The 25,615-nt window shown below is 44.3% G+C and overlaps 1 protein-coding gene across 4 annotated transcripts in view; it reads left to right on the top strand.

The window, feature by feature from the left end:
* CPLX2 (complexin 2) overlaps positions 1 to 24,125 on the top strand; it is a 181,413-nt gene extending 157,288 nt beyond the window's left edge. For 3 of the 4 annotated variants that reach the window (XM_089527553.1, XM_089527571.1, XM_089527562.1), the window contains 3 exons: positions 4,915 to 5,029; positions 11,344 to 11,519; positions 23,504 to 24,125. In XM_089527553.1, the coding sequence (XP_089383679.1) occupies positions 4,999 to 5,029; positions 11,344 to 11,519; positions 23,504 to 23,701 (405 nt within the window). In that variant the 5' untranslated portion in view covers positions 4,915 to 4,998 and the 3' untranslated portion in view covers positions 23,702 to 24,125. Of the gene's footprint in view, positions 1 to 2,761; positions 2,837 to 4,914; positions 5,030 to 11,343; positions 11,520 to 23,503 lie in introns of those variants that run through there. The other variant, XM_089527580.1, reaches the window with a different exon arrangement.
* Positions 24,126 to 25,615: the final 1,490 nt, after the last annotated feature.

The raw sequence follows: 25,615 nt of genomic DNA, 5'->3' as shown, positions 1-25,615 counted from the left end.
AAACCATATTCCTTGGTTTTATATGTGTAGCATGAAGACATGCTGTAGTTACCCAGTAGTAGCAGAAAGACCTTCTGTATATGCTCAGGAGTACTTTTCCTTATTTACTCAATGCTATTTTGGGTCTGTTTAAAAAACTAGAAGTAATTTTATGGATTCAGCAGGAAGTCTCTGCAAATTGTAAGCCAGTAGAGAAGCTGACTACAGTAGCACAAAGAGCAGTGCACTCACTTTACTATTCAGCATTTTGGGGATTTGAGTTAAGAAAATTTTTTGCAAGGAAAAGTATTTTGAAGGGGAAGTGTGCAAAGAGACAAAAAGCAAGTATATGATCTTCAGCTGAAATCTACAATCAAAATACATTTAAATACACAGACACACACACCATTAGCTAGTAAATTTACATATGTGGCTATATTAAAAGGCTACAGTGTGGGCGAGATATTTCCAACAATGTCATGTGTGACTATATTTGGAACTGCATTAGATAAAGCCTTCAAGCTATAGAAAGCTAAGCGATTCTTTCTGGAGGCTTGAAGTTAGGTGGGCAATTTCTAGCCTTGCCAAGGTTGCTGGACTTCAGTTCCCAGCATTTCTCATCACTGGCTCTGCTGATGAGAACAGAAGTCTAACAACATCTGGAGCAATGCAGGCTCCCCAGGCTGCTTTCAGTGTAGGCTATTCTGCCCTTGGATATAGATTGAGTGAGGTGAGTCCGTGGGTGCTTGCCTTCTAAGATTATCTCTACCCTTCAGCACCTTTCAAGTAAACTAGAATTGGCCATTGATTCCAGCAGGATATGGATTCCATCCAAACCAAGAATCAGTCAATATGGAATTCAGCTGGCAGTTCATTCCTGGCACAAAGAGTGCCAGAGCCCAAATGCATCTGGCTCTCAGACCATTTCACCTGGCAAGCTTTTGCATAATTCCAGATGTATGGGTGTTCATTGAAGCTACTAATTGGTGAAAGGAAGAGACTCTACACATGTTTCAGTTTGGTCTCTTGCATTTTATGTAGGCATATTCCTAGGTGGGATTCTGACACAGAGGGCAGAGTTAGAGATACACCTTATTTCTGATTAAATGCTGGGTATCCCCACCAGTATAGAGGTTATGGAATCAAGGGGCATCAGTATCACTGCTAATGCACTCTGTACTTGTGGTCTGACTCATTCACACATGCATATAATCCCTTGATTTCTCATCAGTACTTGTCAAGATTAGATGAGTGAAAATGTGACCATTCTTTCTTGAAAAGCAGTGTGTCACAGGAAACCAGAAAGCTCTGTCTGTTCTGTTAGATTTATTTATTTGATTTATATCCTGCCTTTCTCCCAGTATGGGACCCAAAGCTGTTAACAATATAAGTTGAAACAAAATAGCTAAAGCAATATGTGGCACAAAAGTTTAGAAAGTATTAAACAATCAATCTACTCAAAACATTAATGTAAAACAATTAAAACATATAAAACACACTACATTTTTAAAGCACACACATATTTATGGCAGTTCATTCACACATGTACTAGTCACTTGTTGCTGCGCACATCTGGTGAAGAACATACATGCCTAGACCAGCCCTGAGATTCATTTGGTCTGATAAACTGAAGCATGGGAAATAGAATCTCTTTTATGTCCCCCTTTCACAGAATCATAGCATTGGAAGAGACCACAAGGGCCATCCAGTCCAACTCTATTCTACCATGCCGAAGCCTCCGTTTAAAAACCTCCAAAGAAAGAGAATACCACATATCTAAGGGAGTGTCTTCCATTGTCAGTAGCTCTTGCCATCAGGAAGTTCTTAATGCTTAGGTGGAATCTTTTCTTGTAGTTTAAATCCATTGCTCCGTGTCCTAATCTCTGAAGCAGCAGAAAACAAGCTTGCTCCATTTTCAATATGACAACCCTTCAAATATTTAAACAAAGCTATAATGTCACCTCTTAACCTTCTCTTCCCCAGATTAAACATACCCAGCTCCCCAAGGGTATAGTTTCCAAACCTTGCTTCTTCTGTTATGTGGAAATAGATCCATAATGCTTCATATTGCAGATAAGGGCACGGTCATTTTGTTTTTGTTTGTAATTATGACAGTGGCTAAAACAAGGAAAGACCATTTACAATTCAATCCTACCCACAGAATGTCGGCAGTGGGGAAAGAAATTGTGTGAGTTTGTTGCAACAAAACTGACAAAGTGGCATCTTAAAGATCAGTACTGTAAATTTTATTTGTCACAAACTTTTTTGCATTAATGTTTTTGTCACTTTGCTTTTTCTCATTTATCCCTTGTTGACCTTGTTCAGATGTTGTTCATTTCTTGTCCTGAAACTTCAGGTCTGGGTTTCATTTCTCCTAAAACATTTGCTGAATTTGCACAACCATACCTATGTAAGCTCTAACAAATTGAATACAATGAACCAGAAAAAGTTGATTCAGAAAAGGAGGATCTTCATATGGGATTGTGAAATGAGCTCAATTCTGTATGTGTAAAGTGATCAGTTTATCAAATTCATTGCCACGACAGAATCATGGCCACTGGATTAGGTAGGATTAAGTGCATTGGTGGAAGACAAGTCTCTCAGCAGTAAAAACTAGAATGGTACTTATTTGTTTTATATGTTTTATACTAGCATTTGTGTATTCTAGTAGGTCAGGATAAATTTAGTGGAGAAGAAAGAAAGAGAAAGAAAGAAAAGAAAGAAAAGAAAGAAAAGAAAGAAAAGAAAGAAAGAAAGATTCTTCACACAACAAAAAATAAATTTAAGAACAATTGATTCATTTATTTAACTCATCCACTATGCCATTGATGTATGGATTTCACCACTACAAGATGAGGTGATAGTATTTGGTTTAAACTCTTTTAGATGTGAGTTAGACAAATGCATGAAAAAACATAAAGCTTTCAATACCCTTCAGTCCTAGTAGATGAATAATAGTATGCATTTCAATACATTTGCTGTAAGGACAGCAGCAAGGGCTGTTATTGCTGCCATTCTCTGCTGGATGGCCACTATAAGAAAAAAGAATGCTGGATTAAACAGGCTTTTGGTTTCACCCAGCAGGGCCAAAAGAGTGTTTCTTAACATGCCCACCTGTCACTTTTTTTGCCCTACATTTGGCCCTTAGCCTGTGAGGTTCCTTAGTGTTCTGTTTTGTCCTCCTTTTTAACATCTACATGAAACTGCTGGGAGATGGCATCCAGAGGTTGGGAGTGCAGTGTCACCAGCATGTGGATGACACCCATCTCTATCTCTCCTTTCCATCTGATTCCAAAGAAGCTGTCCTGGTACTGAACCAATATCTGTTGTCAGTAATAGACTGGATGAGGGTAGAAAAATTGAAATTTAATCCGGACAAGGCAGAGGTGATCCTGGTCAGTCGTAAGGCAATGTGCTGGATGGGGTTACGCTCCCCTTGAAATCTCAGGCTTGCAGGTTGAGTGTGCTCCTAGAATCAACTCTGAGCCTGGATGCCCAGGTTTCAGAAATGGCCAGAAGTGCTTTTGCACAACTAAAACTAGTGCACCAGCTGCACCCATTTCTCAAGGCATTCGTTTGGGCTACAGCGACACATATCTTGATTATATCTTGTTTGGACTACTGTAACACACTCTACATGGGGCTGCCTTTGGAATCTAATCAGAAACTTCAGCAGGTTTAAAATGCAGCAGCCAGAATGGGGCCAGTTATAGGAAACATGTAAGTCCCTTGTTGGAACAGCTTCATTGGCTACAAGTTCATTTCTGGGCAAAATTCAAAGTGCTGCTCATGACCTATAAACTCCTATACAGTTTAGGTCCAGACTGTCTGAAAGACCATATCTCCCCATAAAAACTTGCAAGAATTCTAAGGCCTTCAGATCCTTTATCTTGGCCTCAGCACAATCACAGGCTCCCTCGGTGAGGACACAGGAGAGAGCCTTCTCAGTGGCTGCTCACACCCTCTGCAACTCCCTTCCACAGGAAGCTAGGCTGGCCCCCTCTCTGCTTTCCTTTCACCATCAGGCAAAAACCTTTTTTGTTTAAGTAGGCTTTTAATATGCCGGGAAGGCTTGTTTTTTTAAATTTGGGGGTGTGTTTTTTTTTCTTTTCTTTTTTTAGTATTTGTATATTTTAAAATTATTTTATTTTATTTTCCTTGTGATTATTTTAATTGTTTTTTAAAATTGCACTGTAGATTTTAATGTAAGCATGATAGATGGATGGATGGATAGATAGATAGATAGATAGATAGATAGATAGATAGAATAGTAAAATGTATTTAATAGCGATATATAAGCCTTGAAAACCTGTTTTATATATAAACCAATTTTATAAACTTGTTTTCTATAGAAAGACTATATATATATATATATATATATATATATATATATATATATATATAATATAAAAAAACAGTGCATGTTAATTTGTATATTGTATATCTGCATTTGGTGTATATTTTATAGGGATAAACCACCTCACAGTTTTTAGATCTAAGCTGTATTTGTAGTATTAGTAGAAGTAACAGTAGTAATACTTCTTAAACAACTGAGAGCACATAATAAAAACAGAGTTAAAATATGGCCCAGGGCATGTAGGTCCTAGCTGCAATGTAACTCCCCTTTTGCTTACTAATACATAATAAAATGTACTGTTTTTAACTGCTTTTTATCATTTTTGAGTGTATGTTTTAAATTGTTTAAATAGTTTAATAGTTTAATTCTATTTTAATAGTGAGTGTGTGTTTTAGCTATATTGCTTTCATATTAATTTAAAAGCCATGCTGAGTCCCCCAGTTTGGGGGAAAAGTTGGGGGATAATGATCATGATGATGATGGGTGATGATTAATGGTGATATGATGATACTACATGGATTTTGAACTCTGCATTGCGCCTAAAATGTCTTTTTCTCTGCCCTTCCCTTCTCTTGTAGGCAGCACCTGACCTAAAGTCTTCTACCAGCAACTCTGGATGAGAATTCTACCATTGCCTATTGCTCACTAACTCCACCGGCAATATGGATTTTGTGATGAAGCAAGCCCTAGGGGGTAAGTGTTGCCTCCTTACTCACAGCATTCTGAAATCCACTCCACCATGCCTTTGTTATTGAACCTCAGGGGAGAAAGGTGATGGGATCAGAGAGCTTAATGTAATTCACTAGACAAATTGGTCCTCCTGCTGAGCACATATATATTCATACTCCTTTTGTGTGTATGTGTATGCATATGTCTCTTCAAGTCTGCCTTCTATGGCTTCCCATGGGAACTGACTGGCCACAGTATGAACAGAATGTTGGACTAGAGAGGCCTTTGTTCTGATCCATCATGGCCTTTTTGATGTTCTTGAAGTGATTATGGGGCAAACAAAATGTGTGTACATCATGGGATGGAATGCTTCTCATAAACCACTGGAGGCAAGATAAAACTATTGCCTGTTCCATTTTCTATGTGTCATTGGACACAAAGCTTGTTCTTGTCATTGACCAGGAGACTAAATCAATACCGATTTTTTTTCTGTCTGTGTGGACAGACTTTGGAGCTTACCTTCCTCCTGAAGTAATGGCCAAGTGTGCTTGCCTCTTCCTTTGCCTTCTCCACACAGGCAAGGCTATGGATCCAATTACATCAGAAGGTGGTGGCCAAAGAGGTGTGACCCTCACCCCTGACATCTGGCCTGTTGAGTGATGGGGGAATCTAGTTTCCCATCCCATAGAGACATCCAACCCCTGTAGAATAAACCCCAGATCAGCTGGACACAGAGGAATTCTATTCACACAGAGAGCAATCAGTCATATCTTTAACATAAAGGAGCAGTAACTAGTGGTGGCCAGTTGCTCAAATATCAGTGGGGTGGTGAGCACAAACAGGTTTTGAGTACAAACTTTACAGGAGCTATCCAAGGTGCTAAAACTAGTTGTGACTGACCGTCTCATACTTTGGATCAGTCCTTCAAAGTTTTACTAAAACATGAAGCAGTTTCACTGTCCCACCAACACAAAAGCTGCCAGGTACCTATAACAGTGACAGTTCCCATTTCTGTACATCACCAAATAGTACATATATATTATCGAAGAACTTTGCTGTCTGAGCATTGCAGTTTTTGTTTTCTCTCTTCTTCACTCTAACCCTGTGCAAGCAGCAGCAACAGCAACAAGAACTACAAGTTTCCCATGACATTTTGCTACCAGAGGAAAGCTCCAGTCATAGATACCAAAGGACTTAGAACTCAAATCCAGACAGATTCCTTTGGCATAGAAAGGCAAATATCCCAGCAAAACCTTGCCACATGCCTGACAGTAAGAATATAACCACAACCATTGATCATTTGCTACACCTTTCATGACACCCTAGATATACTTCCTGGGGTCTAGCACCTCATCCTCCCTGCTGGTAGGGCTGGATCAGCCTCATATGAGGGTAAAGAAGCATTCTCAAAGTGCTAGGGACAATGCCTGTTTCTGGCTCTCACCTACTTACCTTCACGGGTCTGTTTCCTCTGCTTTCCAGAAAACATCCTGGCTATCAGAGCTGCCTGGTTCATGGGCCAGATTATCACTCACAGGGGCACAAGCACAAGATCAGCATTCTGGAGAAAAGCTTCATCTGCCATGATCTGTTACACCTTTCATTATTTTGGCTAATGGAATTCCCACTGTGTCCTTGGGATTTCCCTGCTACTGCTATTTTTTTAAACCCAAGATAGCTTCACTGATGCCAGAGTATAACAGCATTTCTGCATCAGTTTTTCAAAAAAGAAAAGTTTTTAAAAAATGTCAAGCCTCACCTTTTCAATTGGAGGCTGTCAGAGGCATGTGAAATAAGAATATGATTAGCTGTAACCAGAGCCCATGATGGCAATGTCAAGTTTATTACCTGTGACAGCAAGGTAAGATACTGAAGGAAGGATATTTGGCCTTAACCAAACCATAAGAATATTTGTTATTTTTGGCAGTATAGACAGAGATCAGAGATGGTTAAAATCCCACACAATCCTATCCCACTGAATTCCACCAAAGTTATTTTCAGATTAGTATGTATAACAAAGATAAACAAAGTCCAGCCACAGTGCAGATGTTGTTGGAATGCAACACCCATGATCCCATGATCTGCATCTCCCATGGGTATTCCATGACTGATGGAAGTTGCAATCCAACAATCTCTGGAGGGTCACACATTGCCTGCTCCTCCTCCCTCATTCTAAATGTATGGAAGTGCAAGACACACTGCACTTGCTCAGAGATACTTTCTTCTTACTAGTTATTTCACAAGCATTGACCTGAAAGCTAAACTTCAGGGAATTTTGTCTTAAATGAACATTTACCCCCACCCATGTTGGAATCCTCACTTAGATTTTTGTTTCATCTGTGGGATTCAAAATTACAAACTAAGCCTAGCCATAAGTCACCTGTAATCCAAGGAATAGGTTAAACCTCCTCCCCCACTTGGATTTTGGGTCCCCACTGAATCTAACAAACAACCCAACTAATATCCCCCTGCCACATCCTATACAGGAGCTGTGGTAAATAGTGGCTCCCATGTCAATAGGGCCATGATTCCATTCCAGGTTTTGGCTGGCTTTAAATGAGTTATCCATGGTGCTGAATATGGTTAGGAATAGGGCTCAGCACTTGGGATAGCTGATTTAATAGATGGATTAAAACCTGGCATGGACTGAATACCCCACTTATATAGAACACCCCAGCTGCCCACCGTACCAGAGTGCTTTTTTTTTTTCTTGATTATTTCTTTAGAAGCTAATGGGGCCCAAGTTCCCATGCATTCAGTTTTGTATTTATACAGTCAGCCTTCCACATTTGTGGATTCAACTTTTGTGGTTTTGATTATTCGCAGATTTAATTAATATGTTCTCGCTAGGAATCTCTAGGTCCTCCAGCATGGCTAATTTTCACCAAAATTTGAGCTGGAGGACCTAGAGATTCCTAGAGCAAACACTTGTTTAAATATTTATAGGACCTGTAGCACAATTCTGTGGTCACCTTCTGGCAGATGTTGACCATAGAGTTGCACTGGAGGACCCAGAGATTCCATGAGAGGTGTCCTCTCTGGTTAAATAAAAGTGGTTTTTTTATCTGCAGTCTTTCCACTTTCATGGTTGTCCTGCATCCCTAACCCCAGCAAATGTGGAGGGCCCACTATATTTCAGACCAGGCTGAAAAAGCTGCTGTTTTCCATACACCTTGCCTCCTCTTCCACTCTTACAAGTCCCAAGTGACCATGGCATGACTACCCATAATCAGCCAAAGCTACTTTACCCAGTGCATTCACAACAGCATGGCTGGTTCATGTCCAGAATCTTTTTTCTTGTTCTGCTGGGAACCTGATGGCATTGAAGCCAACACACAACATCTCTGTTTCTGGCTGCATGAAGGGTTTTTGACTGGTTTGAACAAAGTGATGATGAGTCAGAGAAGCAAAGAAGGAGGGAGATATTGCTTGGAAAGATGAAAGACCCTGATGTCCCCTGGGGCCCTGGGGAGCCAAGGATGGTTTGTAGCTCTAAATTGCTGACAAACTGAACTGGGAAATGGTACAGCCTGGCTCTCAGCTGAACAACTCAGCAGGCATGCCAAGCTCCCCTCCCTATTGCACAGAGGCTGGGGGAAAGGGAGAACAACTCCTCCCATTGGTGAAGAAAGGACATAGCATGTGATTCACAGGAGAGAGGACCTGAAACTTCAGAAAAGATTTGCAAGAAGGGGTGGGAATTTGGGACTGGGAAGATTAAAAAATTCAGTCATAAATAGTTGAAAGCATTATGCACTGACATTATGATCATGGAGCCAGGCCTGCCTTTAGGGAGGATGAAGTAACAGCATTAAAGGATCAATGTGACATGCTATTCCCCAGCACACAGTGTTCCAAGCATCCCTAGAAAAAAACCAATGGACACTTCAGAGCACCATGTGAACTGTGGCTCCCAAATGTGACAAGATACTATTGGCCAGTGCTTTTGAAATGACTGGCAATCAGGGATACATTATCTTTCTTGGCCACCCATCATCACTATTCATGCCCTTAAAAAAACTAGATTAACCCATGGGATTACATTAAAACAGGAATAGTGTTAATTTACTTTTTTTTTTAAATTGGAGCAGGAGAGAGAAACACTAAGCCAGGGACATTTCTTCATTCTAGGAGTACTATAATACTGTGTGTCCCCTCTCCCTTTTTTCCCTCCTTATGTAGTTCTTGACTTTATTCTCCCTCTCTGATGTGTTAATCCCTTGAAAATAAAAGCAGACAGGGATGTAGACACCCCAGGATTGTCCATGCCACAGCCAGTGCCATTCCAAGACATGTTGCCAACAGAAATGGAGCCAGAAACAATGTCACCAGCACCTGTCAATGTGCTTAGTAGCCAGAGCTGGCCAAGCTGTTTTGACATGTGAGATAGACCATTCCCTCACATATCACTTTCCTTGGCAGTAAAAAGTGGAATACTGCAGTACTTTCTCAGGAAACGGAATCAAAATCTAACTATCAGCTACATCATTCTCCCTAACTGTAGGTCTAGCCCTTCAGTAGAACTATCACCTTTACATCAAAGCTATTTTCTCCCCTTTCCATAGGAAGATCTTGTTTGTAGGGCACCAGGGTCTATCTTGCACTATTGTACAATAACAGTGGTGGTAGGAAATACTAAAGAAATCAAGAAAATAATCTGAGACTTTTCCTCCCATCTTTTCATAGGGCCCTTATACCAGCTAGTTACTTCTAAGCTCCCTCTAGGGGTTTACCAAGGAAATGTACTAATAACTGTTCTTTTTGCACATTTGCCACCGCCTTCCTCTAAAATATAGGGTAAGGCACAGCAGTCCTCCCAGCCAAGTACTAATCAGGCATGGTGCTGCTTAGAGCCTTATTACATGAGAAAAGGAAGCCAAAACAGATTGGGAGAGTAGCAGCTTTCTCCACACCTTTCCACCTGCTGTCGTAGCACATCCATTCTTCTCCACAACGAAAGGAGTAATAAAAGAGTAACTTTTATCAAACAGATTTTTTTCAGTGCCACAAAACACACATGTTTATGGCTGTCTCCATCAGGAAGAGAACAGAAATGCTTCGACAGCATGTGGCGAGGCATGTAGAAAGCTCCTACTATCCCGATCCCTTTCGACTTTCCTTTCTCATGCAAAAAGACTCTTAGTTTTCAAGTTCAGATATCATCTGATGCCTTCAGGGTATTTAGGCTTGGTAATTATTCATTTAGATTATCACCATTCAAGAATGAAAGGTCTGGTCCTGACATGACCTTTTAACAGTTCAACTGATAAGAAATGCACAACTGTTATTAGCATTCGATATACTGTATGTCATATGTGAGAAGAAGTAGAAGGTAGAGCTAGATCTGCTGGTAGATCTCAGTGTGATCTCTAGTAGATCACCATGTCTTTCCAACAAACAATTGTTTAGTCAGAGCAACAACAAAATGACTGCTCCCCACTCCACCTTTTTCCCACGATGGGACTCAAAGTGATTTACAAGATAAGGAAGATATAAGCAAAGTCGTATGCAGCTAAAAACATTTTTTTAAGTTAAGGTTAAGATAGTATTAAATTGACTGTAGAATTAATATAATTTAAGACAGCAATTTAAAAGCACAGAATATTAAAATAAACCAAACTTTTAAAAAGCTACACTACACTAAACAAAAATAAGACTACACTAAACAAAAAGAAACTAGAGTCTTAAAAAGGCTTCTTACATGCAAAACAATCATTTCCTGAAAGCTTGCTGGAATAAAAAGGTCTTCTTCCCCACCATTGAAAGCACAAAAGGAGGGAGCCACCTAGGAAGGGAGTTCCATGGTCTGGAAGCAGCCATAGAGAAGGCCTGTCCTGTGTTTCCACTAAATATGCCTGTGCAGGTAGTGGGATTAAGAGAAGGGCCTCCCTCAGAGATCTTAAAGTTTGGGCAAAGTCATATGAGAAGATATAGTCCTTCAGACACTTGAACACAGGCTATACAGGACTTTATAGGTGAAAACTACCACTTTGAATTGTGCCTAGAAACAGACTGGAACTGCTCTAAGAAGGGGGCTCTATGCTTCCTATAACCAGCCTCTTCAGCAACCTGACTGCAGGTCTTTTGACCAACGGAAGTTTCCAAACACTCTGTTTTTTGCAAGCCTTTCTACAAAAACTATTAAGGAATATGGCACAGCCAGCTCAGCTCTAAGGAGCTCAAGCCTCCAAACCTTCCCATTGTGAGAGGAGAGGTGTAGATATGTGCAGCCTGAGAGCCAGGCTGGGTGAGTGGGAAACTAGGAAGGGAAGGCAGCAGGCTGTGCAGAGGAGCTATGTCACTGTCCCTCTTTGTGCTTTCCTCAATGCTTTGTGTAGGGGCCACCAAGGACATGGGGAAAATGTTGGGAGGTGAAGAAGAGAAGGACCCCGATGCTCAGAAGAAGGAAGAAGAACGACAAGAAGCTCTGCGCCAGCAGGAGGAAGAGCGCAAAGCAAAGCATGCCCGCATGGAAGCAGAACGGGAAAAGGTCCGACAGCAGATCCGTGATAAGGTGTGTAACATTATCTGCTGATTTCCATTATTTGACTGCTCACCACCTAGGCACCAGATCGACATCTCCCTGTTTTCCATCCTCCCCAGCCACCTTCAAGCAGCCTTCCCAGACCTGGTGCCCTCCAGACATATTGCACTGAAACCTCCACCATTCTTAGCTCATATGGTCATTCGGATGTGCAACTCAACACATCTAGGAGGGCACCATGTGAAATGGTGGCCTTAAGTGTCCATAAATATTAAGAAAACTGTGAGGGAACACATAGAGAAAGGGAGGGAGAGAGAGAGAGAGAGACTTTTGTGAAAATTCATTTGAATGTGCATTCACAATTTTTGTCCTATACAGGGCTTCCTCAACTTGCTTAAACCCTTCTTCTTTTCATGTCAAAGCCTTAATTGGCCCATCACATGAATCATGGCTAATCCTCTTCCAATCCTTAGCACTTGCCTATTTAAGGGCATTTGCTGAGTATGGGTGGAGTCTCTCATAACATCCCAGCCTTGACATGAATATATGATTAGAGGTTTTGTGAACAAAGTGATGTGGAAGGTGTAGGTACATAAGTAAGTAGATGGGTTGATTGATGAGAGATACATAGCTAGTTAGGTAGATAAGTAGGTGGAAGGATAGATAGATAGGCAGGTAGGCAGAAACACACATTGCTTTTTTCACCCAACCTCCAGTGGTTTTCTCCTCCCCAAAGGCAGCCTCCCCTAGCTGTTCTTTTCCCATTCTGCCTGTAATTGTTTATTGAGTCAATACATGATTCTGTGGTTGCAGATGAGAAGGTCTCTGGCATATTACAACATTGTGTTTCTGCTTTAAAATGAACATCCTTCCATTCCTCTGTATTTATTCAACCTGAACATAGTTTGGCTTTTGATGCTGAGGGAAAAGGCAACAGAATATCAGCTGTTCACAACTGCTGTTCACTCCTCTGGCTACAGCACAGCCTCAAACCACCACCATCACCACTTGCTATTTCAGTATTCATTCATATTACAGTGTGGTGGGTTCTTCCGCCCACCCAGAAAAAGCATTCAATTTCACTCTCATGATCCCATCAGTGATCCCAAGAGCCTGATTCTGCTGGGGTTAATAACATGCTCTGCAGAGACCACATCTACACAGCTTGGGCCTGAAAGGCTGCTCTCTCTCCACTCCCAGATCTCATGCACATACTCATGACTGATTCTCACCTCATCTGCATTGGCACTGCAGATAAGGAAAGAAGTTCATGAGTTTGTGGCATGTGGGCCCAGGGGAAAAGTGGTCTTCCGAGTCAGCAAAGTCCCTCTGCACCTAGCCCTGTTTTTATTTTCTTTGAACTTTATTTACTCCTTTTCATTCTTTTTATTTTCTTATCCTGTTTTGCTGTTGACCTGTTTCTTTCGGTATTTGTGCTGCAGGAAAAGAAGGGAGTAAGTGAATGATGGAAAATAAGCTAAAGACTGGTATCTGTCTTCTGGTTTGAGAACTAATGAGCTAGATATTCAGAGCTTGATAAACATGATTTTTGGACAGCAGCTCCCAAAATTCTCCAAACTATGCTTTTAACTTTTCCAAGCTTTTCCCATATACATATGTATATGTATATGTATATGTATATGTGTGTGTGTGTGTGTGTGTGTGTGTGTATAGTGTGTGTGTGTGTGTGTGTGTGTGTGTGTGTGTAATATTTATTTATATCCCGTCTTTTTCCCAAAACGGACTCAGAGCGACTAGCAAGATTAAAAACAGTACCATTAAAAACATAGAAAACTTTTACATTAAAACAGAATTAAATTATTATAATATTAAAACAGATCCCATATAAAAATAAATTATCATTTAAAAGATAAAAGTGTTTAAAATACTTTAAAAGAATACAACATGCAGCCCTTTAAAAACCTTTAAAAACCTTCTGCTTTAAAAACCTGTCTGAAAAGGAAGGTCTTTGCCTGCTGGCAAAAGGTCAGCAAGAAGGGAGCCCTTCTCTTCTCCTTGGAAAGGGAGTTCCACAGTCCAGGGGGAGCCACAGAAAAGGCCCTCTCTCCTGAGTACCTCAGAGCCCAAGCCAGCTCATACAGGGAGATATGGTCTGCCAAATATCCGGGACCTGAGCCATATAGGGCTTTATAGGTTATAACTAGCACTTTGAATTGTGCCTGGAAACAAACTGGCAGCCAGCAGAGCTGTTTCAACAGGGGCATTGTGTGCTCTCTATGCAGCTCTTTGGACACTCTTCAAAGGCAGCCCCAAGTAGAGTGCATTACAGTAGTCCAAACGGGATGTAACCAAGGCATATATCACCATGGCCATATCTGACATCTCAAGGAATGGGCACAGTTGGTGCACAAGCTTTAAATGTGCAAAAGCACTCCTGGTCACTGCAGAGACCTGTGCCTCCAGGTTCAAAGCTGAGTCCAGAAGTATCCCCAAACTGCATACCTGAGTCTTCAGGGGAGTGTAAGCCCATCTAACACAGGCCGATTCCCCATTGTCTGATCTGCCTTCTGACTGAACAGGAGCACCTCTGTCTTGCCTAGATTAAATTTCAATTTGTTTGCCCTCATCCAGTCCATTACTGATGACAGACACTGGTTTAGGACCAGTGTGTTTATGTATGTATGTATTTGGACAGGAAATGGTCTAATACCAAACTATCAAATGTATGCAGGAGTGTAACTATAGTGGGGAGAAATTAGGGCAATTAGGGCATTGACTCCCACATAAGAATTCTCCCCCCTCCCCATGAAAAATTCCTTCAGTCTCCAAATTTCATTACATAAAGTAAGACACTAAAAACTGTTCATACCTAGAACTCCTTGTTATCTGCTGTGTTCTCATTCTCTTAATCACTTTGAATGTCTGGGGGGGGGGGGGTTGGGGGGATACTTAAACTGTATTTCTAAATCCTCAACTGAAATTTTAATTCACTGTAATGCTAGAAATTTGGGACTGAAGGAAAATTTCATTGGGGTAGCAGTATTCTTACTGAGGGACAGTGCATTCATCCCCAACCAACCCCCATAGCTGTACGGCTGAGTATGTGTCAGTGGACTGACACAGATCGGCAAAAGAAAACCTGGAAGTTAATCAGTTGGGAAGAACAAGAGAATATATTTCTCCTTATCCCATACCCAAAGCTAGAGGGATGGGGAGTAAGGTCCAGTCCTTCTTCCCAAAGCTTTATCCTGTTTTCTAAGGATTCAATCACACAACTCTGAAGGGGTACACACAGGTTGACTGACAGCTGAATAGGTGAGAAGACTTGGCTGAAAAACACTAGTGATAGGAAGCTTTATCTTTATACACAGAAGTGTATACCTGTGATGATACAGAATGGTTGTCTGAATATGCAGTGTGACTTGAGGAGAGACATATTATTATTATTATTATTATTATTATTATTATTATTATTAACCTTTATTTATGAAGCGCTGTAAATTTACACAGCGCTGTACATGCAATCTTTTTAGTTAGACGGTTCCCTGCCCTCAGGCTTACAATCTAAAAAGACATGACACAGAAGGAGAAGGGAGTGGTGACGGGAAAAGGTAAGAGGTCCAGCAGTTCCTCTCAACCTCCGAGGCCTGGACCAAGGCAGATGGACAGGAGGGAGGGCTTGGCTTCAAAATGGAAGGTTAATCATTATCCAGGAAAAATACATACTCACAAGTAGGATAATACATATACAGTACATAGCAATACAGGAAATGGATCGATAAACAGTCAACAACAGAACATCAGATAGTAAGCGACAATTATGCGATGCCTGGGAAGGCTTCTCTGAACAGGATGGTTTTCAACTCCGTTTTGAAGCTGGTTAAAGAAGTGATGACTCTTGTTTGTGGAGGAAGAAGGTTCCAGGAGTGAGGGGCAGCAAGTGAAAAGGGGCGAATCCGGGATGGGGCAGAGGAAATCCTGGGCTGGGACAGGAACCCTTGACTACCAGAACGGAGGGCCCTGGTGGGAAGGTGAGGAGAAAGAAGGTCTGATAAGTAAGGAGGGGCAAGTCCATGGAGGGCTTTGAATGTCGACAGCAGGAGCTTATACTGAATGCGGAAAGGGAGAGGGAGCCAGTGAAGGGATGCCAACACAGGAGAGATGTGGTCAGAGCGGTGGGTGGAAGTGATAATGCGTGCAGCTGAATGCTGGACAGAGATTAAAGGACGGAGGTGAGAAAGAGGAAGCCCAGCCAGGAGGACATTACAGTAATCAAGTCGTGAGATCACTAGGGCATGGACCAGGATCTTGGCAGTAGAGGCATAGGCCAAGAACCTAAACAATTTTAGTATCATGTAAATATACACCAGCAAAATCATGCTAGATCCCACAGTCTCACAGCAATCAAATAGTGAGAGCTAGTGTCCTACTGCCTTAAACTAATCTATTACATAACAGCTCCAAAGGTTGATAGTTGGAAAGAGAGAGAGCGCTATGTGTGTGCTTGCATAAAGACTGGCAGCATTAGAGACTACTCACACAACCTCTGAGAAAATACAACCAAACTATTTTTATGCTAGTGTAATAACTCGACAAGATTCCAGCCCTGAATCTCTAGAGATCAGCTAAATACATACATCAGTACCCACAATGGTAAGCATCTCAGATGTTGTTGTAAATTGTTAAATTCTGCTCTTTATTTAAAGAATGCAGGCTAATCCTAAAGTCTCAGAATAAGATAACTAAAGCATTGGGACTACCAGCTGCAAGTGAAAACAGGAAACAGAGTGTGGAGATGATTTGCATTCTTTCAAGACTGAATTTCAGAGGAAAGAACTGGCAAAACTACCTCTGAGTATTCCTGGCCTATGAAAACCCTATGAAATTCATGGGGTCACCATAGGTCAACAGGCAACATGAAGAGCAGGCCAATGGTGCTTTTCTCAGCCCTTTAGTGGAGGCTCCATCTGTTCTTGTTTTACACCGTTCCAAGACATTGGAGTCCTATTGTCTTTAGGCAGGTGGTAACCTTCCAAAAGGACATGTTGACAATGACTATTAAGGGGCTAATCATAGATCATTCCTCCACCCCACCTACTACTAAAAGAGGACCTTCAATCCCACTTTGTGCTAGTCATGTGTGCCCTGCGCCCTCACCCAGAGAATAGTGCAGCACACTGAGGAGTAATTGGCCAGGGATTGTGCATCACTTGCATGCTGAGAAGCTTGAAATGTCTCCACAGGGCCCTGAGCAATTCTGCCAGGAATACAAGTGTCAAGTATTTCATCACAGGCAACTACATGTTCAGCCAGGAGTAAACCAGCCATGCTGAAAAATGTGGCTTAAAAGATGTGAATGGAAAAGGTTTGGTGGGGAAAGGCTAGCAGAGCACCAAGAGGAATGTGAAGTAGGGCTACACTTGCTGTAAACAGGAGGAATCTAGAGTATTGGAAGTGCCAGAGAAGTAGGACAGAAAGAAAGGATTTTATGCAAAGATGGAGAGAAATCCTTGGAAACTCTACTCACAGAAGTTGGATTGCCTGATCTCAGGATTTAGCCCTGAGTCTCCAGCTTTTATGAGTCATCTCCAGGCTGGAGAGAGGGTGCAAATTCTCCAGTTTTTGTGGATCATCTCCAGGCAAGAGGAAGGGGTTGTGTACAAGTCTCCAGCTCAGCCAGGAGATCAGCAACGTGCTTTAGGATGCAAGGCTTACCTGATTTGTTACTGCAACTTGCAAAGATTCTTCGAGGGATCTATATATTTACCTAGTTTGCATCTTCCTTCCCTCCCAGTTGTTGAGGTGCCAGGTCTACTGGAAAATATTATTTCATTCTCTGTCTCTGTCTCTCCACCCCCGGCATGTGAATGAAAATCTGTGAGCAATTGTGTTTGGTACTCAATGCCTAACACCTTGTGATATCACCAAGAACCATCCCTAGGTCTCTAATTTTGACCCAGAAATCTCAAGGATGATCCTGAACTGGCAACCCTGCTCAGAGACTGCAATCCAAAATTGCATAACCAGTTGCTGAGGAGGGGTTAACAGCAGGAGCAAATTGGGCCAGATTTACACACAAATTAAGGACACTACAGTTTAAGGCTTCATATTATGAAGTGCCTCTAAATAACAATGATGATGATGACAATGATAGCCATAATGACAGCCACCATCATTATCATCAATATAAGAATATGTTAGTGTGATTCTTATTGCTAGAGATCTACCAGACCAATTTTGCTAATTTTTCTAAAACTGAATGTTGAACAGTACAGGCATATAGAAAATGTACCAAGTTTGAAGATGTTCAGAAAATCAGGTTTTAATGCCAAAAAACATAAAGCAAGGCTACAGACTAGCAGGAGGGGTGGACAGAGAGGCGGAAAAGGCTTTACAATGGTATGGGAGTAGAGAGAGGATGAGGAACAGAGTTTTAGAGGACATGGTAGACAGAGGCTTTGGGGCCCAAGAATAATGTAGTGGTAAAAATAGGCTTGTGGTGCATAGAGCAGGGGTGGACAGCTACAAAAGGGAGTGGGATTTATTTTCCCCCCACACTTGCCCAGCAGGCCTCACCAGTGCATCTCAGTGCACTGGGAGCAGTATAACATCCAGCCACCATTCTGACTGACATTGTGATTCCACAATGCACTCACCCAGGACCTGCTGCTAACGGACTCACAGCGGCGCTTCCAGGACCGAGGGAGACCAGGAACACCTGGGGGGAGCCGGGGAGAGGCGTGCCGGTGGCAGCGGCATGCCATAAAACCAGCTAGCTGGGGAACCTCCTCGTCCTTCCCCCTCTAAGGCCCCGAGGGACTGTGTTTGTTTGCCACTGTTGCCGGAGCGGCTCCCTGGGGGTGGTTTCCATCAGCGCAGCTGCGCACTCACGCAGGACCTGCTGCCAGCGGACTCACAGCGGCGCTTCCAGGACCAAGGGAGACCAGGAACACCTGGGGGAAGCCGGGGAGAGGCGTGCCGGTGGCAGCGGCATGCTATAAAACCAGCTAGCTGGGGAACCTCCTCGTCCTTCCCCCTCTAAGGCCCCAAGGGACAGTGTTTGTTTGCCGCTGTTGCCAGAGCGGCTCCCTGGGGGTGGTTTCCATCAGCGCAGCTGCGCACTCACGCAGGACCTGCTGCCAGCGGACTCACAGCGGCGCTTCCAGGACCAAGGGAGACCAGGAACACCTGGGGGAAGCCGGGGAGAGGCGTGCCGGTGGCAGCGGCATGCTATAAAACCAGCTAGCTGGGGAACCTCCTCGTCCTTCCCCCTCTAAGGCCCCAAGGGACAGTGTTTGTTTGCCGCTGTTGCCAGAGCGGCTCCCTGGGGGTGGTTTCCATCAGCGCAGCTGCGCACTCACCCAGGACCTGCTGCCAGCGGACTCACAGCAGCGCTTCCAGGACCGAGGGAGACCAGGAACACCTGGGGGAAGCCGGGGAGAGGCGTGCCGGTGGCAGCGGCATGCCATAAAACCAGCTAGCTGGGGAACCTCCTCGTCCTTCCCCCTCTAAGGCCCCGAGGGACTGTGTTTGTTTGCCACTGTTGCCGGAGCGGCTCCCTGGGGGTGGTTTCCATCAGCGCAGCTGCGCACTCACGCAGGACCTGCTGCCAGCGGACTCACAGCGGCGCTTCCAGGACCAAGGGAGACCAGGAACACCTGGGGGAAGCCGGGGAGAGGCGTGCCGGTGGCAGCGGCATGCTATAAAACCAGCTAGCTGGGGAACCTCCTCGTCCTTCCCCCTCTAAGGCCCCAAGGGACAGTGTTTGTTTGCCGCTGTTGCCAGAGCGGCTCCCTGGGGGTGGTTTCCATCAGCGCAGCTGCGCACTCACCCAGGACCTGCTGCCAGCGGACTCACAGCAGCGCTTCCAGGACCGAGGGAGACCAGGAACACCTGGGGGAAGCCGGGGAGAGGCGTGCCGGTGGCAGCGGCATGCCATAAAACCAGCTAGCTGGGGAACCTCCTCGTCCTTCCCCCTCTAAGGCCCCGAGGGACTGTGTTTGTTTGCCACTGTTGCCGGAGCGGCTCCCTGGGGGTGGTTTCCATCAGCGCAGCTGCGCACTCACGCAGGACCTGCTGCCAGCGGACTCACAGCGGCGCTTCCAGGACCAAGGGAGACCAGGAACACCTGGGGGAAGCCGGGGAGAGGCGTGCCGGTGGCAGCGGCATGCTATAAAACCAGCTAGCTGGGGAACCTCCTCGTCCTTCCCCCTCTAAGGCCCCAAGGGACAGTGTTTGTTTGCCGCTGTTGCCAGAGCGGCTCCCTGGGGGTGGTTTCCATCAGCGCAGCTGCGCACTCACCCAGGACCTGCTGCCAGCGGACTCACAGCAGCGCTTCCAGGACCGAGGGAGACCAGGAACACCTGGGGGAAGCCGGGGAGAGGCGTGCCGGTGGCAGCGGCATGCCATAAAACCAGCTAGCTGGGGAACCTCCTCGTCCTTCCCCCTCTAAGGCCCCGAGGGACTGTGTTTGTTTGCCGCTGTTGCCGGAGTGGCTCCCTGGGGGTGGTTTCCATCAGCGCAGCTGCGCACTCACCCAGGACCTGCTACCAGCGGACTCACAGCGGCGCTTCCAGGACCGAGGGAGACCAGGAACACCTGGGGGAAGCCGGGGAGAGGCGTGCCGGTGGCAGCGGCATGCCATAAAACCAGCTAGCTGGGGAACCTCCTCGTCCTCCCCCCTCTAAGGCCCCGAGGGACTGTGTTTGTTTGCCGCTGTTGCCGGAGCGGCTCCCTGGGGGTGGTTTCCATCAGTGCAGCTGCACACTCACCCAGGACCTACTGCCAGCGGACTCACAGCGGCGTACCTGCGCAATTGCGCATGGCCGTACGGGACAGGATCCTATTATCTGCGTCTGCAGCAGAGGAACGACTTGGATAGTAGTCTTACTCTATTGCAGCTCTGTTACATTGTCAGTGTGTGGGGATTGTATGCTCATGGATTGTGCCCCCCCCCATGAGCACCAATGTTATTCTTATTCCCCCTCGATGATGTATATTGTTATCCCAGCTATAGTATGGTTTTTTATGTTTTTATTTTGTTGTAGTTTTGTATAGTCTTTGGTTTGTTTATGCTGGGTTTCGTTTGTATGGAGGGTGGGTTTGCACTTTGTTGGGATATTGTTGTTATCATTGTTTTGTGAACTTTGAATGTTGGAAACCGCTATGATCTGTATTGGAATAGCGGTATACAAATAAAATTTTTATTATTATTATTATTATTTTTAAATAAGGGGGGTGGGGGGTCCTGGGTAGTTAGAAGAAAAAAACCACCATGTTTGCAGGAATTTGCAGGGAGGGGGGTGACTAGTTTTCAGACAAAAAATTCACCTAAAAATCAGATGAAACATTTTCAATATTTTAGAGTGTTCATACATACCAATCTTTGTCCAAATTGTATAGAGACAGTCTGTGTAGCCTGGGAAGACATATTCCATGTCAAATGAAAAGCTGGAGCTGGAAAAGCTGTCTTGGAAGTGTTATCAAATGCTTCTGTTTGTAGGGGTGACTGTGTATGTATCTGAATAACTACAGAAATATATCTGATTCATTCTCTCTCTCTCTCTCTCTCTCTCTCTCTCTCTCTCTCTCTCTCTCACACACACATATGTATATGTGTGTACATCCATGTGAGTGAACAGAGGTGAGCTCTGTATGTGTGTGTGAAATGTGGAGGGCTTTGTGAATGCATGAGCTCTTCTCTTCATGAAGCTGAATAAGCCCAGCACTGTCAACCCTCCCACATATATTCTATTCTCCGAACCTTTTTATCATTCTTGTTGCCCTTCTCTGAACCTACTCCGATCTTTTTCTCTGCTCTCCACTTTATTCCCCCACATGCATACACAGAGCTTTCAGCATTTCACACACACATACAGAGCTCTCTTCTGTTCACTCACATGGGTGCATACACACGCACTTGCACACACGTGTACATACAAGAGAGAGAAAGAGAATCAGGATCAAGTCTAGTGGTTTTAAATTGGAGGGAAGCAAATTTCTATTGAACATTAGAAGGAACTTCTTGACACTAAGATCAGTTTGGCAAGGGAACCACTTGCATAGGGAAGTGGTGGGGTCTCCTTTTTTGCATGTCTTCAAAAAAAGTCTGGACAGCTACTTGCTGGGGATACTTTAGCTGGAGTGCCTACACAGAACAGGGGATTGGACTTGATGGCCCATGAGGCTCCTTCCACCACCTCTATAATAAAGTGAGAGGCAAGGAAGGCTGGAGAACAGTATGGACATAAACAGTATGTTTCTTTTACACCTGAAATTTCCCATGTTCCCAGATAAATAAGTGCAAGAAAGTGTACAGAGTGTACAGGTTAGTGTGTACATGCTTGCAGACCAAAGACACTCAAACAACCCTGCAGCAAAAGAGGTATTTTGCTGAATTAGCTTTAAACCTCAGCCCCACTTTTCATCCCCTCAGATCTTTTAGATCAATTTTGCTCATGTCCAGATCATTAGTGTTCATAGTGATGGGGTCTTTACATTACTGCCACCTTTCAAGTTCTGCTAGTGATATGGGGCTGCAGCACCTCTGCCTGCTTTAATCCAACTCATCCTCCCACCAGTGAGCCTCCCAGAGTCACATGGTGGGATGCTGACTTCTGCACTGGGTGGATTCTCCACCTCAGCCAGGCGGGCGCTTCTAATGTTCTTCTCCCTACTAGAGGCTTCAAGAGGGAAGTCCAAGATATTTTGAGGGGAGGAATCCAGGAAAGAGATGCATACTGCAAAATTGCTATCAACTGTATGTCGGATGGGAAGGCATCTTTCTGAAGATGTTTGTTAGTTCTGTTCACCATCTCTCACCTCACCAGTCATGCCTGCATTCCTCCCATTTTTTCTTACAGCAGAAATGTGATGTATGAAAGACCTTGTGTTTGTTATCTGTCATCTTCAATATCCTTCTGCAGAGGCAGAATGCAGATAGTGCCAATGATAAGCCCACAATATCTGCTGGCTGGGGCAGATGGGAACAAGAGATTCCAGCTAACATGAAAGGAGAGCACCTGGAAGAATGTTGATTTCCTCATCCCTTTAGTAAGACCAACAGAAAAGGGAAGGACACATACGTCCTCCACTACATACAAAACAGACAGTTAAGCAGTATGTTAAAGTGGTACGGGGTAGATTGGGTCTTACCATTAAGCAGAATGAGGTAATTTCCTTAGGCAGCTTGGGGATGGGTGATGTTGAGGAAATGGCAGTGGATCTCAGGAACATAGAGATGTGTGTTACATGCAGCCTGCCCTGCATGTTCCTAGTTAGGCTGTGGCACTCGGGCAAGCTAAAAGATATGGTTGTAGCACCCAAAATACGATTCAGCTGCTAATCTTGTTGGCTTTAGTAGATGGAAGAGATATGCCATCTTATCTTCTGCCTCAGGCAACAAAATATCTTGGAGTGGCCCTGGCATGGGGGGCACAAATAATGAGGATGGAGGATAGATGTTGTGCTCCCAGGATTCCATAGGATAGAGCCATGGCAGTTAAAATGGAACCATTGTACTGTAACTATGCAATGTGAAACAGCTCTTAGCTAAGGAATCCCAACACTCACTTCCTTTGACAGATCTTCTTGTTGGTTCTGTCTGGTCTAAACAGTGGTGTAATGGAGCTAGCATTCCCAGGATTGAAGGAGTGTTTGATTGATGAATTGCAGTTACAGTACTGTGTCACAGTTTCATCCTATGGAGCTCTTGGATCTTCGGTTTAGGGAGGGGCTTTGGGAATTCTCTTCCAGGGAGTTCCTCTGGCGCCTCTGACCAAACTACAAACCCCAAGATTCCACAGGATGCAGCCATGGCAGTTCAAGTGGAATCATGGCTGTATTTTCAGTGTATCCAAGTTGCCGCCAGAACTTCAATTGCCAGACAGATTATATATACTCCAGATAAACAACTAACACTAAGTGCACTCAATAACACTATTTCCACCAGAGTTAAACAAAGCAGTAATGGTTGCCAAGAATGTCCAATTCCTGTTTGGCCTGTCTGTCTGTGACCCTCTTACTTTGTACTTGTCACCTCTCTCCCCATGCAGTATGGCCTGAAGAAGAAAGAGGAGAAAGAGGCAGAGGAGAAGGCAGCCCTGGAGCAGCCATGTGAAGGGAGCCTGACGCGCCCCAAGAAAGCCATCCCTGCAGGCTGTGGGGATGATGAAGACGAGGATGAGGAGAGCATCCTTGATACGGTGCTCAAGTACCTGCCCGGTCCACTACAGGACATGTTCAAGAAGTAACAGCTGTGCCCACAGCCCCACTCACCCACCCTATGCCCTGGCAACTGCCAACTCAGCACTTGGGCTGGGGTTTTGTGTGGGGAAGGGGGAATTTTTCATTTCCTTTTTTTCAAAACTTCATTTGGTCTTTTTTTTAATCTTTGGGTTCTGTTCTAAGGGGAGACCCACTGACCTGCACACATGCATTCACAAAAACACACATCCTTGTGCCCACAGGGCCCCTGCCAAACCACCCAACTGACCCACCTTCCCTCTGTTCCCAGGGGAATGAAGCACACCAGGCACAAAACATTCCCCCCCCCCTCCACTGCTACCCATCAGACCAAAAAGAAACCCACTCTCACCTCCTGTGCTCCCTGGAGCCACAAGCTGGGCACTGCCGGGAGCCTGCCTCCCCACCCTACACACACACACACACACACACACACACACACACACACACACACCTTCCTCCATGTTCCTTCCCCATGTGGAGCTGGGTTTCTGTTGTGCCAAAATGCCAGCTGGATACATGTTTTTTTTCTTTAAAAATTAAAAAAAACAGGTAATGGGGTGGGAAACTGGACCAACTTCACTAATGCAACCTCATGGGGTTCAGGAAAAGAGGCAATGGAAGGCAAGAATCTTCAAGCCTCTGTATAACTGCCATGCTTTGTTGCATGTTCCTAAGCCCCATGTTGACTGCCAGATTGGGACTGTGTGCCCATTTCCCTCCATGCCACTGTTCCTGCCTAAAGCCTGGAGTCAAAGCTGGGCCCCCACACATTCCATATCTGACAAAGGGAGTGACCAATGGGTGTACCATCACCCCCAATCCTAACTTCCAAGGGCTGTTGGCATATAGAGATGTCTTGTCACATGCTGGCGAGGAGGAGCTCATTTCTGGAAGAAATCAAATTACCACCACAAATATCATTGCAGAGTCTCACATGCATACTGAGAATTCAGAGGAGGAGAAACAGAAACTCTGTCCCCTTTTACCACATCTTAATTCTCTCACACACAGATATGCATACACAACAGGGCTGATCAAAGGCCCATTGGCCAAGTTCACAGTTCAACTTTTCTTCTGGACTGAACAGGAGAGGAGATCCCTGTGTTTCAAGACCTCTTAGCCCCTTCATGAAAGTAGGGGGAAAGGGTTTGGGTTTTTTATTCCTTCATTGTAGCTGTCTTAGCCATCTCAGTTTACTTTTCATTTATGGTGGTATTTTATCCCCAAATGACCTGCAGCTGGTGAGGCTACAAATGACATGGTGAGAGGGCTCCAGTCACATTTCCTCTGATTCTATCCTCTCAGATGCTTCTTTGGGGAGGTGATGTATTAAGAGCCTTCTTCATGGAGCAGGGAATGGAGTCATATATTTCCAAGGTGGTTTATGAGACTCTTGTCTCCACACTAGCTGTGTTTTAGATTGATGGCATGCCAGAGGATCATTTTTGGAGAAAGCTGAGTTGAGTGATGATCTGAGAGCAGAACAGATTCCTAATCTTGTGGGAGCAGCCAGTGCTTCTTGAGTTGGGAAACTTCAATATAGGAGCTCTGTGTCAAACCCAGTGAGCTTATCTCTGGAGTTTATTGCCTCTAAGATCCTATTATACCCACCTCAGAGTAGCACAGGTGCAGACAACATTTTGTCTGAGCTGCTTGCTCCCATAACATCAGTATCTTGTTTTCTCCTAAGTATCAGTTTTCTTCTAACATGATGAAATGCCAAGGACCCCACCTCCACAGCATGCATGCGTGCACGCGAGTGCGCGCACGCACACACACACACACAGAGATGGCCATTTGCTGACCTACGAGAAAATCTTCCTCTCTCCCACCTTCTGTAACCCAATCCAGCCCCATGGGTATGGTGACCTCCAGACTCCTTGAGCACACAGCCAGCACCTTGTACCCTAACCTGTTTC

This window comes from Sceloporus occidentalis, unplaced genomic scaffold, assembly GCF_023333645.1.
Source record: "Sceloporus occidentalis isolate IW3139 unplaced genomic scaffold, rSceOcc1.0.p SCAF_1, whole genome shotgun sequence".
In the NCBI taxonomy this organism is placed as follows: Eukaryota; Metazoa; Chordata; class Lepidosauria; order Squamata; family Phrynosomatidae; genus Sceloporus; species Sceloporus occidentalis.
Note: the sequence above shows the minus strand (reverse complement) of the source record. Positions and strands in the feature narration are given on the sequence as shown.